At 35.1% G+C, this 15,092-nt stretch overlaps 1 protein-coding gene across 1 annotated transcript in view; it reads right to left on the bottom strand.

The window, feature by feature from the left end:
• SPATA16 (spermatogenesis associated 16) overlaps positions 1-15,092 on the bottom strand; it is a 237,058-nt gene that overhangs the window by 137,356 nt on the left and 84,610 nt on the right. Inside the window, exon 3 of the mRNA XM_036850729.1 lies at positions 1,624-1,713. Within this exon, the coding sequence (XP_036706624.1) occupies positions 1,624-1,713 (90 nt within the window). The remainder of the gene's footprint in view (positions 1-1,623; positions 1,714-15,092) is intronic.

Genomic DNA, 15,092 nt, shown 5'->3' on the forward strand with positions numbered 1-15,092 from the left:
AATGCTAATTTCTCCTACAGTTAACAACTGGCTTTCCCAATATTCCTGAATATTTAACAGTGGGCTCTCTAGAGTCTGTACAAGCTAACCCAGCACACTACTAGCAGTTTTAACTAGTTACAATCTAGTTCTGAAGTTGCATCTAGCTTTCTCCTATTATCTTTTGATTAGAGTCAGAAGACACATTAGTGAACCACCTCTTAAAGAAAACTATTTTACAGATAACTGTATCTGTTTATGCTGAGCTTATTAGCTTCATTTGTAGCTAGTGACCTTTACAAAGTGTGGGATAGATGGAAGCTTACTGTCATCGCTTAAATTCCCTCTCATTCGCATAGTGTGTGTGGGGAGAGAGTAAGCCACAGGGACAACTCAGTAGACAAAATGAAAAGTAGGACTAATAAAAAAAAAAATAGGAAGAAGTCGTATGTGGGTAATGTAAGATAAAACATTCAGGAAAAGAGTATAAGGAAAAATAGAATGTAAAAATGAGATTGATGGAGACCTATTCTAATTTTTAAAAGTGGGCACTAACACACAGGTAAATAGATATTGTGGCATATTGGTTGTTTGACTGCAAAGTGAGAGTAGTTGAGATTAATTCTGCCTTCCATATCCATCGTTTAACTGAGTTCAAGTAATTCCTAAGACCATCTTATAAAATGGAATTCATGTCAAACTCATAGTATCAATTTTATGGAATCATTCTATTATCTATTTAAATTTCTTAAACTTCATTTTCCAAGAAAGTGTTATTTGCAAATGTTCTAGAGATAGTAGCCACCAGCAACCTAGGCTCCCCATTCCTATTACTGTGGATTTCTCCCTAGGAGTTATGGTTGGAGTATGTATAGAAACCACTCACACTTTCTTGATAAATTCCTGGGGTGGTAAAGTGGATGGGTAAGAAACAATAGGTACCTATACATTGAGAGATGAAGAAAATTCTTTGAAAGAATTTATCAAAGAGAAGGGGAGTCTGATATGATGATCTTGACTCAGGAATAAAAAGCATTGGTTGTCACAGGTGCAAAGGAGTTCTGAGTGTAGCACTGAGGCTGTTGCACAAATCTTGCAATTCTTTGCCATAAGTCTAGGTTCTGGGGATGAGAATATCAGGAGCTTCTTCACCAGGTTTTTATGAAACATATTGTGGGTCCAAGAGACAATACTTTAGGACACCTCTAACAACCTTTGGTGTTATAACTGATGCCGTCTTCTCTAGAAATGGGCTGCTGGTATCCTTTTTATGTGGTTTGGATTTTATTTCCAGAACTCAAGAAAGAGATAGCCACAAAACTGTGTCCTTACAACCAGGATCAGGAATGTACTTGAGAGCAAGAGGTCAAGTTCATTTCTAATCTTCCCTGGAAGTTTTCCCATCATTATCAGTGACCTCATGGCTGGAAAGTTTGAATTTTACTAAGAGCTATGAACACAGAATGGCTTTAATTAAAGAAAAAGACAGTCAATAATTGTTGGTTTGACGTTTATAAGACAATAATTCCGGTAAAATCATATTCCATGTGAGAAATGGAAAGTTCTATTATGCTATTACCAGAAGCTGAGAATAAAATTAGTTTAACTCTAAATAAGTCTTCACAAAAGTTATAACAAACATACCGGGCAGCTTCTGAATATCTCTCCAGACATCTAAACACTGTTGCCTGACGAAGATGATTTCGGAAATAGGCTGGGTTTAAAACAATGCTCCTGAAAAGATAAAAGAAACGCAAATGTTATTAAGCTTTTGAAAGTCAATTACCAGAAGTGTATAGGAATGAAATAACATTCATTCAGTTTTACATACTATATATTTTAAAAGATAACTAGTAAATGGATCATTTTTCTTCCTGTAATTGTCATTTAAGACAAATAAACAAGCATTATTGAAAAAGTAAGTTTGCATGATAAAAGCAATTTTATTTATAGCACAGGCTAACTTTTATAGATATAACAATGGCAACAAATTTGAATCCAACTTATATTACATATAAGACATGGTGTTATTTTGTTTGTTATATATTAATAAATCAGGCAAAGATCACAGGTAGACATATTTATGGTATGTCTACCTATAATGAAGGAGGAGATTGTTAGCTGCTGAATTTCAGTTAAAAGAAAGGAACTGGAATTTGGGTGACATGTTTGTTTGCACTCCACATTGGGTTCTGTGTTTTCCCCCAGCTGGACAATGTAGTGAAATGGAAGGAGCCCTGTACCATTGGCTAAGGACTCTGGTCCTGAACTTGCCACTTTTGGTAAGACCCTTGTTCACTTTGGGTTTCCATTTTCTTTTATTGAAATTACAAGGCTTGACTTTTGGATAAGATTATCTATCCTTGCTTGCGGATTTTTTCATTATCTCAGAGTTCCGCAGTCTCAGTTCAAGCTCAGATGAGATGATGATCACTCCATAGCTGCCCTCTTCCTCTAGAGATAAACTGGCAGCCATTCCTCTTCCTTGCTTCACTGAGAACCAGGCACTGTTCAAGGCATTTGATATAATGAGGTGAACTAGACAGATACAGACCATGATTCATCACCAAATGAGGAGACAGCCATTAGTTAAAGTTTAAGGTATAGCTTATATCATAATAGAGTGTTGTGTTATTGATGTAAGATACAAATGTTACAGAACCAACACAGGATTATTAAGCAATCTTTTTGTGAGCCTGTTTTTACAAGTTGCTGAGAATCACTTGGAATTAGTTCTTTATTTTATTTATTTATTTATGGCTGAGTTGGGTCTTCGTTTCTGTGCGAGGGCCCTCCCCAGTTGCGGCAAGTGGGGGCCGCTCTTCGTCGCGGTGCGGGGACCACTCTTCATCGCGGTGCGCCGGCCTCTCACTATCGCGGCCTCTCTTGTTGCGGAGCACAGGCTCCAGACGCTCAGGTTCAGCAGCTGTGGCTCACGGGCCTAGTCGCTCCGCTGCATGTGGGATCTTCCCAGACCAGGGCTCGAACCCGTGTCCCCTGCATTGGCAGGCAGATTCTCAACCACTGCGCCACCAGGGAAGCCCCTTAGTTCATTATTGAAGTAAGTGGTTCTTAATCTTTTCTGGGGAGGTTCACAGAGCTTTTTGAGAATCGGATGAAAGCTGTGGATCTCTGTCCAGAAAAATGCACATAAACATGGTTGCCCAAATTTAGGTAATTCATGTGACCCCTTAAGACTATTCACGAACTGCAGACTAAAAAAAATGCAGACAAGAATAATTCCATTCCCAGAAACGTTGCTTATAGAAAGAATAAAGTAAAAAAAGAGGCATCTATCTGACGTACATAGAATCATAGAATTATATGACGATGAGATGGATTGACTGAATAATTCAGCTTACTTTAAACACAAGTGAACAGAATCCGGAGAGGCTAAGGGATCTCTCTGAAATCATAAACTAGTTAGTTGCAATGCTGCTTCACGTTTATTATTATGTTTCCCATCTCTAGCTACAGCACTTCATATTTTACCTTACTCCTTCTCTATGATGATTTCTGAATTAGCGGGGCCTGAGTTAGTAAAGTTTTACTGCATTCTATGACTAGTAATTTGTACAAATGAATACATTAATCTCCCAAGAACACAGACCATTTGCTTTGTTGATTTCTGATTAAAATATTGGAAATTTAAAGCCTATTACATAAGTTTATTCCACATCCATACTGAACTATTAATATCTACTACTAATACTTTATATTAATTCAGAAAAAAGTATGTTTATAAAGCATTTTGTGTATTTTATCCGTGTAAAAGTAATCTTGTAAAATTAGATCAGAGTGAAAAGAACAGTGCTCTGTCTAGGGGCCTGGGTCTTCCAACTCTGACCAGAACTTTTTCTTCCACATTGTAGCTAGTTCTTTCCTTTTACTTTGTAATCTTTATTCACATCTGAAAATGTGATGAGACAAAATCCTTACTGAATGACCATTTCTTGTCTTTGACATCTCTTTGCCCATGATGTGGTATTTTGGTTTTGCTATGCTATTCTCCAAAGATCTCGATTTGCCAGACGTGTTCTTTTGATAAAAATGGATTAGGCTGAAGAAAAGGATGGGGTGTGGTGGGCAGGAGGAGTGTGAGAGAAGGGTTTAATACAATAGAGGGAGGAGGGAGAGGAGGAATGATCAAAGTGGCCTTGGTGGTGGAGGAGATTTCTGTGGGTTGTGAGGGTTGATGAGATAAACACTGTTTCAGTGTAATATTTAAAAAGAATAGATTTTTAAAAAATTGCTCGTAATTACAAGTCCTTTCTTTGGTGCTGAAGAAATACATTAGAGGACATGGGTTTAGAAATCACTATTGCTAAACTAGACTAGGCTCTCTTAAACCATAACACCACCCTATACTAAGCCACGTAAATCACAGCTTCAGAAGAGGGAGCAAAAAGACCAGGACCCAGTCTACCCTGACAGGTGGAGGTCTACCTATAAAAGGAAGTTTAGAAATTTGAGATGAGATATTATATTTGGCAGTTTATTACTTTTGGCTCCCTTATAATTATTGCAGCATTCACTGTGTGCTTATAATTGCCCAGTTAGATATTTGGCATGAAAATGCTAGTGCTGATTGTAAAGCCTAGTTTTTATCCTTTTATTGGTTTATTCAATGCTTTCTAAAATGACATACCCTTTTTTTTTGAATTTTATTTTATTTATTTTTTATACAGCAGGTTCTTATTAGTTATCTGTTTTATACATATTAGTGTATATATGTCAATCCCAATCTCCCAGTTCATCCCACCACCTCCCCCTGCCCACTTTCCCCCCTTGATGTCCATACGTTTGTTCTCTACATCTGTGTCTCAATTTCTGCCTTGCAAACTGGTTCATCTGTACCATTTTTCTAGATTCCACATATATGTGTTAATATACGATATTTGTTTTTCTCTTTCTGACTTCATTCTGTATGACAGTCTCTAGGTCCATCCACGTCTCTACAAGTGACCCAATTTCGTTCCTTTTTATGACTGAGTAATATTCCATTGTATATATGTACCACACCTTCTTTTTCCATTCATCTGTCGATGGGCATTTAGGTTGCTTCCATGTCCTGGCTATTGTAAATAGTGCTTCAGTGGACATGGTGGTACATGACTCTTTTTGAATTATGGTTTTCTCTGGGTATATGCCCAGTAGTGGGATTGCTGGGTCATATGGTAATTTTATTTTTAGTTTTTTAAAGAACCTCCATACTGTGCTCCATAGTGGCTGTATCCATTTACATTCTCACCAACAGTGCAAGAGGGTTCACTTTTTTCCATACCCTCTCCAGCATTTATTGTTTGTAGATTTTTTGATGATGGCCATTCTGACCGATGTGAGGTGATACCTTATTGAAGTTTTGATTTGCATTTCTCTAATAACTAGTGATGTTGAGCAGCTTTTCATGTGCCTCTTGGCCATCTGTATGTCTTCTTTGGTGAAATGTCTATTTAGATCTTCTGTGCATTTTTTAATTGAATTGTTTGTTTTTTTGATATTGAGCTCCATGAGCTGTTTGTATATTTTAGAGATTAATCCTTTGTCTGTTGTCTCATTTGCAAATATTTTCTCCCATTCTGAGGATTGTCTTTTCGTCTTGTTTATGGTTTCCTTTGCTGCGCAAAAGCTTTTAAGTTTCATTAGGTTCCATTTGTTTATTTTTGTTTTTATTTCCATTACTCTGGGAGGTGGGTCAAAAAAAATCCTGCTGTGATTTATGTCAAAGAGTGTTCTTCCTATGTTTTCCTCTAAGAGTTTTATAGTGTCCGGACTTAAATTTAGGTTTTTCATCCATTTTGAGTTTATTTTTGTGTATGGTGTTAGGGAGTGTTCTAATTTCATTCTTTTACATGTAGCTGTCCAGTTTTCCCAGCACCACTTCTTGAAGAGACTGTCTTTCCTCAGCGTATATCCTTGCCTGCTTTGTTATAGATTAGTTGACCATAGGTGTATGGATTTACCTCTGGGCTTTCTATCCTGTTCCATTGATCTATATTTCTCCTTTTGTGCCAGTACCATATTGTCTTGATTACTGTAGCTTTGTAGTATAGTCTGAAGTTAGGGAGTCTGATTCCTCCAGCTCCGTTTTTTTCCTTCAAGATTGCTTTGGCTATTCAGGGCCTTTGTGTCTCCATACAAATGTTAAGATTTTTTGTTCTAGTTCTGTAAAAAATGCCATTGGTAATTTGATAGGGATTGCATTGAATCTGTAGATTGCTTTAGGTAGTATAATCATCTTCACAATATTGATTCTTCTAATCCCAGAACATGGTATATCTCTCCATCTGTTTGTGTCATCTTTGATTTCTTTCATCAGTGTCTTACAGTGTTCTGAGTACAGGTCTTTTACCTCCTTAGGTAGGTTTATTCCTAGGTATTTTATTCTTTTTGTTGCAATGGTGAATGGGATTGTTTCCTTAATTTCTCTTTCTGATCTTTCATTGTTAGTGTACAGGAATGCAAGAGATTTCTGTGCATTAATTTTGTATCCTGCAACTTTACCAAATTTATTGATTAACTCTAGTAGTTTTCTGGTGGCATCTTTAGGATTCTCTATGTATAGTATCATGTCCTCAGCAAACAGTGACAGTTTTACTTCTTTTCCAATTTGTATTCCTTTTATTTCTTTTTCTTCTCTGATGGCATGGCTAGGAATTCCAAAACTATGTTGAATAATAGTGGCAAGAGTGGACATCCTTGTCTTGTTCCTTATCTTATAGGAAATGCTTTCAGTTTTTCACCATTGAGAATGATGTTTGCTGTGGGTTTGTCATATATGGCCCTTATTTTGTTGAGGTAGGTTCCCTCTCTGCTCACTTTCTGGAGAGTTTTTATCATAAATGGGTGTTGAATTTTGTCAAAAGTTTTTTTGCATCTATTGAGATGATCATATGTTTTTTCTCCTTCAATTTGTTAATATGGTGTAGTACATTGATTGATTTGTGTATACTGAAGAATCCATGCATCCCTGGGATAAATCCAACTTGATCATGGTGTATAATCCTATTAATGTATTGTTGGATTCTGTTTGCTAGTATTTTGTTGAGGATTTTTGCATCTATATTCATCAGTGATATTGGTCTGTACTTTTCATTTTTTGTAGTATCTTTGTCTGGTTTTGGTATCAGGGTGATGGTGGCCTTGTAGAATGAGTTTGGGAGTGTTCCTTCCTCTGCAATTTTTTGGAAGAGTTTGAGAAGGATGGGTGTTAGCTCTTATCTAAATGTTTGATAGAATTCACGTATGAAGCCATGTGGTCCTGGACTTTTGTTTGTTGGAAGATTTTTAATCATAGTTTCAATTTCATTACTTGTGATTGGTCTGTTCATATTTTCTGTTTCTTCCTGGTTCAGTCTTGGGAGGTTATACCTTCTAGAATTTGTCCATTTCTTCCAGGTTGTCCATTTTATTGGCATAGAGTTGCTTGTAGTAGTTTCTTAGGATGCTTTGTATTTCTGTGGTGTCTGTTGTAACTTCTCCTTTTTCATTTCTAATTTTACTGGTTTAAGTCCTCTCCCTCTTTTTCTTGATGAGTCTGGCTAAAGGTTTATCAATTTTGTTTATCTTCTCAAAGAAGCAGCTTTTAGTTTTATTGATCTTTACTATTGTTTTCTTTGTTTCTATTTCATTTATTTCTGCTCTAACCTTTATGATTTCTTTCCTTCTACTAACTTTGGGTTTTGTTTGTTCTTCTTTTTCTAGTTCCTTCAGGTATAAGGTTAGATTGTTTATTTGAGATAGAATTGTGTTGCTATAAACTTCCCTCTTAGAACTGCTTTTGCTGCATCCCATGGGTTTTGAATCGTCGTGTTTTCACTGTCATTTTTCTCTGGTATTTTTTTATTTCCTCTTTGATTTCTTCAGTGATCTCTTGGTTATTTCGTAAGGTATTGTTTAGCCTCCATGTGTATGTGTTTTTTTACATTTTTTCCCCCTATAATTGATTTCTAATCTCATAGTGTTGTGGTTGGAAAAGATACTTGATAGGGTTTCAATTTTCTTATGTTTACCGAGGCTTGATTTGAGACCCAAGATGTGATCTATCCTGGAGAATGTTTTTTGTGCACTTGAGAACAAAGTGTAATCTGTTGTTTTTGAGTGGAATGTCCTATAAATATCAATTAAATATATCTGGTCTGTTGTGTTATTTAAAGCTATTGTTTCCTGTATGACACTCTGCATTATTAATTTTCTGTCTGGATGATCTGTCCATTGGTGTAAGTGAGGTGTTAAAGTCCCCCACTATTATTGTGTTACTTTCGATTCCCTCTTTTTAGGTGTTAGCATTTTCCTTATGTATTGAGGTGCTCCTATGTTAGGTGCATATATATTTATAATTGTTATATCTTCTTCTTGGATTGATCCCTTGATCATTATGTAGTGTCCTTCTTTGTCTCTTGTAATTGTCTTTATTTTAAAGTTTCTTTTATCTGATATGAGTATAGCTACTCCAGCTTTCTTTTGATTTCCATTTGCATGGAATATCTTTTTCCATCCCCTCACTTTCAGTCTGTTATGTGTCCCTATGTCTGAAATGGGTCTCTTGTAGACAGCATATATATGGGTCTTGTTTTTGTATCCATTCAGCAAGCCTATGTCTTTTGGTTGGAGCATTTAATCCATTTACATTTAAGGTAATTATCAGTATGTATGTTCCTGTTACCATTTTCATAATTGTTTTGGGTTTTTTTTTGGTAGGTCCTTTTCTTCTCGTGTGTTTCCCACTTAGAGAAGTTCCTTTAGCATTTGTTGTAGAGCTGGTTTGGCGGTGCTGAATTCTCTTAGCTTTTGCTTGTCTGTAAAGTTTTTGATTTCTCCGAAGGATCTGAATGAGATCCTTGCCAGTAGAATAATCTTGGTTGTAGGTTCTTCGCTTTCATCACTTTAAATATATCATGCCACTCCCTTCTGGCTTGTAGAGTTTCTGATGAGAAATCAGCTGTTAACCTTATGGAAGTTCCCTTGTATGTTATTTGTCATTTTTCCCTTGCTGCTTTCAATATTTTTTCTTTGTCTTTAATTTTTGTCAGTTTGATTACTATGTGTCTCGATGTGTTTCTCCTTGGGTTTATCCTGCCTGGGACTCTCTGCACTTCCTGGACTTGGGTGGTTATTTCCTTTCCCATGTTAGGGAAGTTTTCGACTATAATCTCTTCAAATATTTTCTTGGGTCCTTTCTCTCTCTCTTCTCCTTCTGGGACCTCTATAATGTGAATGTTGGTGTGCTTAATGTTGTCCCAGAGGTCTCTTAGGCTGTCTTCATTTCTTTTCATTCTTTTTTCTTTATTCTGTTCCATGGCAGTGAATTCCCCCATTCTGTCTTTCAGCACACTTATCCGTTCTTCTGCCTCAGTTATTCTGCTATTGATTCCTTCTAGTGTATTTTTCATTTCATTTATTGTATTGTTCATCTCTCTTTGTTTGTTATTTAATTCTTCTTGGTGTTTGTTCTTTAATTCTTCTCGGTCTTTGTTAAACCTTTCTTGCATCTCCTTGATCTTTGCCTCCATTATGTTTCCAAGGTCCTGGATCATCTTCACTATCATTATTCTGAATTCTTTTTCTGGAAGGTTGCCTAGCTCCATTTCATTTAGTTATTTTTCTGGGGTTTTATCTTGTTCCTTCATGTGGTACATAGCTTTCTGCCTTTTCATTTTGTCTTTCTGTGAATGTGGTTTTCATTCCACAGGCTGCAGGATTGTAGTTCTTCTTGCTTCTGCTCTTTAATTCTTGTCATTAATCTCTGGAAGGGAAAGAACTGCCTAATGATCTCTTTGTGAAAAAATTGATCTAATATGGCATATTTATTCTTTGATGAACTATAATCTTTATTTTTTAAAGTTGCAGAACCCCCCACATTTAGTGGTTTTCATTGGTGTTAAAGGCATTAAGCAATTTTTGGAAGAATAGACACTTTTTTACTATTGTCTTCCAATCTGGGAACCTGACATTCTCTTCATTCAAATATTCTTTTATGTCTCCCAGTAATATTTTAACCTTCCTTTACCTTTTTTAAAATAGAGGTTTTATAAATTTCTTATTAATTCTAAAGTTTAAAAATTATCGATGAGAATTATACCTGATAATATTCGTGTGTGTGTGTGAGCGTGCACGCACGCACCTGGGAGCTCACTAGAACTGTAAAGTCTTGATCCCTAAACCTACTGTATCTGCACTTTAACAAGACCCTCAGGTGATTTGTATGCACAGTAAAGTTTGAGAAGCACCACACGATAAGAATGGGATTTTTTCTATTATACTTCCTAACTTCTTATTGTTAGCATTTAAATATGTATTTTAAAATTACTTAGTTTTGTATATCTGTTTTTTAATATTGTAGTAATTTAGTTTTATTCACATCATTTGCAAATAATGAAGTTTGGTACTGCTTTTCAATATTTACATTTTTTTTTCCTTCTCTTACTGCATAGGCTAAAATTTTTTTAAAAGGAATTTAAATAAGTGAGGTGATCTAGGGATGCTTTAGTATTTCACTGATAATTATGATTATGAATTAATTTGAGAAAAAGTATTATTTTCCAATTATCAGAAATAAATGCTTAATTTTTTTTTCAAATATCCTCTGGATCTATCAACATGATTGTGTCCTTTGTCCTTTTGTTTTGTAAGGATGACTTGGATTAATTACTGATTAAAAAAAAGCATTAAATTGATAAACAGAATGTTAAAGTCAAGGATTAAGATAGATACCTTTACTTCACTCAGGTTCCTTGGGAGATCTTTCTAGACCTAAGTTTTAATGGTGATTATTACCATTTCAAAATTCAGTTTGTTTTTAAAGGCAATATTGATTTCATGTTCTTTTTTTACATCTTTACATTTATTCTCTAATTTTTAGAAAATTAACTTCTTATTTTAATGTACTTTTATTTAAGTCAATTTTATTGAGGTATAATCTACATGTAGTAGTATTCACCTTTTTAAAGTGTACAGTTTGATGCATTTTGACAAGTTTATAACCATCACCACAATAAAGTTATAGACTTTTCCCAACCACTTCCAAAAGTGGCAATGGAGGCAGGAGAATTTCATACGTGTTGCCCCAGAGACAGATGTGTTTTGCTTCTACATCTCAATCAGAAGCCTGAAATCTGTGAGTGAGAACATTAGTTATCACTACTTCAGGGGCTTAAGGCTTTAGTCTTTTTATGAGATTAGGGATCAGGGAAGCAATTTCTTATTTAGGCGAAGATGCCTAAATTCAGTTTCCTTTACCTTGCTTAGTCATTAGCAAAGTAAACTAACAGTGACTCATTCTCCTGAATGACATTCTTCTTAATATATTAGTGAAATGCTGGCATATTCTTTTAGAAATAGTTGGTAGACCTAGAGAATGCCAGGGATATGAAACATTTTTATTTCGCCAAAGCATGATATCCTTGTGGATAAGATGGTGATATTTATGCTGGATAATGACACCATTCAATAGAATATAACTTGTTGAACAACTGATCAGTACTGTTGAAGTATGTAGATAATTATGAAAGTTTAATGGCTTGTCCTTAGCTCTTTTTGTGGATGATATTTCCATTAGTGACTAAGATTAAGAGATTGAAAGGATGCCTATAAATTTTTTAGATGGCATAAATTTTACCTAACAAAGAATAATATCACTGATAACAGAAGCAAAATTCAAAATGATATGGGCAGGTTAAAAATCTTATGTTATAGATTCTAAAAATCAGTTTTACAAATATAATCATGGCTTGAGTGTGGCCATGTGGAAAAAGTCTGAATATTTTAACTAATCACAAGCTAAACATGATAGGACAGTATGATAGAGCTACAAAAACTGTACATAAAATTTATGTTCAGTGAATCAAAGGCATTCTGTTCAAATGATAAATGATATTTCCACTGAATTCTGTTTTAGCTATATAGACACATCTGTGGGAATCACCACCATTTTGGGTTGTGTCTAGAGTGTCCAGTGGATCTAGAGAACATAGTGTGTGAAGAATATGGAATGAAATTGATATGTTTAGAGAGTAAAGTAAGATTAGTGGAGACTAAGTAAGTACTTTCAGATACAAAGGCCTGCCATGCGGAAAATAGAATAATTATTCTATGTAAAAACAGATGAGATCTGGCAAAACCCAGTATTATAGAGTTATAGATAGTTCAGTTCAAGATAAGGAGGGACTTAATAACCAGTGATGCAATAGGCTTTGAGAAGAGTTTCCTTTTACTGGAATCATTGAAGTGATATTTAGAATGCCATCTGTCAGGATGTGTAGAAGAAATTCTTGACTGAGTGGGAGATTAGGCTAAATGACTATCAAGGATATTCACAAAAAATCTCTTAGAATACATTGTTGATCACTGTCAAAGGTCTGAGTTTTCCCCCACTTTCAGGCTCACAAGTTAACATGACATAGTTTCATGGGTACTTATAGAAGACCTGAACCTCCAAGGCTAGAGACAAAGGACAGTTTCTTACTCATAGCAACAGCAGTAGCCAGTGTATCAGTCTTTTGTTGTACTGGTTCCTTGAGCTGAAATTCCCAGATAGCAATGCAAAGAAGTCCAGGTGCAGCCTTCACATTTCGGTAGGTTGCATTATAGGAGAGGAATCCTGAGCTTAGAGAATACAGATGTTTTATAATGGATTGTAAGCATGCCTGTTTATAGGTCTAGAGGGAGACACTATCTTCATCTTTCAAGCCTATAAGCAGACTTGCCTTTTCTTCCAAGGTTGTTTATCACACAGTCATCTTTGAAACGATAGTTCAGAGCAAAGGCCAGTCAATGCCTTGTTTACAACCCAAAGAGAATTGTCTCCCTACATAGATAATTTTTGTTTAGATAGGCAAGCAGTGTTTTTTACATTCATACCATTAACAAATAAAAAAGAGTTCATAACAAGGTCCAAAAAATTAAAATATCGTAGAAAAATCTCAGAATACCTAATATTGAAGAATAAGTGATTATATTATCTATTTATGTTCTGTTTTAGGTAGATTTTAAGGCAGCTTATAGAATATTTATGAAGTTAAGTTAAAATAAATGAATGGATAAGATGGTAAATTTTACATTACATGTGTTTCATCACAATTAAAAATAAAACAAAAAAATAACTGCATGAGGGAAGCAGGATTAAACGTAGGGAAGTTAAGCTGACACCTAGATGACGTTAGTACATAAAAGATGTGTCACAAGATTCTAAGAGCTTGGTTGACATGGACTACATGTTTTCTTCTAGGTTTGCAGGTAGCTAATGGAAAGAAGGGCATAGAGTTTGTTTTAAATAAGCCAGTTGCTCAATTCAAATATTTTTTGTAGTACAACCAGAAAGATCACCTTATCCAAAGATGTCCTATAATGTAACAATCTGTGTTCTCAGATTTACAGAAAGATCAGCAGTTGTTCCATGTGGTTGCTTCTTAGAACTTCTTTCCCCATGGACTGTTGGTATAATACCAAATCTCAATCTAGTAACCAGAATTCCTGGGTGGGTGAAAGGAATAGGAATGTAAAGGGAACTTAAGCAATAGTGCTGTCACTACACAAGGATTCAATGAAATCTTGGTGGTTGTGTTTTATTTGGTCACTTGCTTCACTACGAAAGATTGATAATTAGAATTAAAGCCAAAATAAAGTATAACAGTCCTTAATGTATTGAGAAGAATTGAGAAGTCCATGTACTCTCTTTAAATATTTTACATTGACAAGCAAGACAGAACAATGAAATGACCCAATTTAATTTACATGGGAGAAATGGAACTATTTTATGAAGTACTAGAGCATAAAATTAGAATTAAAGGCATTGGTTTTTGAAATAAGAAAATTACAGTAGATTGTTGTCAAATAATGCATATAGCTCTGCCAAATTAGTGGCAAAGCATGTTTTTGCAAAAGTATGAAAGCAAACTTAACTGTTTAGGGAAACAACAATAAGAAATCATTCTCAACTATTTCTAGAGATCCCAGCATGTACATGGCACAGCAGAGGAAAACAAATTTAAAGAAGAAGCCAAATAAGGGAGTAACTTGAATATCATCCCTGATGTTTTATCCCCCAAATTACAATTAATTATATGTGGAAAATAATGAATTATGGAATTACTCAAGTGAGCAACAAATACCTAATTTCTCGACATGACCAAGAAGAGTCAATAGGATAAATATCTTAAAAAATTGCTATATTGTCACAGTTCTGAAAAATATATAGTTAGAAGGGAGATGTTAATATTGTATGTCCTCTTTATAGAGCTAATAGTGAATACACATTAAATAATGACTAGGATCAATGTTTAAGTATATTTTACTTTAGAAATTGAGAATGAGATTTCCTTGTTTAGAAAACTAGAGTGAAGGTTAAGGGAATCAAATAACAGATTTAATGGGTCGTCAATACCAAGAAATAGGAACCTTTAGAAGGAGCTTTTAGGGCTTCCATATTTTTCCATATTCATTTTAGTCTTCCATATTCTTCATCAACATGAATATCATCAGTTGACATATATCAAATAATCATCAAAAATAGGTATGGCACCCTACTGGATCTTTAGGAGTGTGCAGTGATATGCCTTTTTTGACCAACGGAGACCATTTCTTTTTCTCTCTATTCCTTTTAGTTTTTTCCCTCTATGATTTACTCTGTATTGGAGACCTCTAGCAAATTCGTGACACATAATGGGCATTCAGTGAATGTTTGTGGAATAAAGCAATGTTACTGAGTGACTGACCACAGTCTTCCTCAGGAGCCACCAGAGAACCCAATCTTATCTAAGATTCGCTGGGAAATCTACATGTGTTTTGACCTGAATATACTAAGGTCTTCTCTCCACTGACTTTTGCACCTATATGCCATTTGAATGTCAGCTTTAAACAATTTCATAATCCCTACCTGTATGCAGATGTGATGAGGAATGAAAGGCAGTTTATGTAATAAAACGATGTAGAGATATAGATAAGTAGACCCTTTGAAAAAAATTCCCACTACAAAATTAGTTTTCATAATTTGAAAACCTGAAAAAAACCCCACATTTTTGTAGACTGTAATTGTGTCTTCCCATTTTTTTTCTCCATCTGTCAAATGCCTAGATAGAGTAAACATGAAACGGATTCCCATTTATTTTTCATCTACA

The sequence above is a fragment of the Balaenoptera musculus genome, chromosome 4, assembly GCF_009873245.2.
Source record: "Balaenoptera musculus isolate JJ_BM4_2016_0621 chromosome 4, mBalMus1.pri.v3, whole genome shotgun sequence".
NCBI lineage: Eukaryota > Metazoa > Chordata > Mammalia > Artiodactyla > Balaenopteridae > Balaenoptera > Balaenoptera musculus.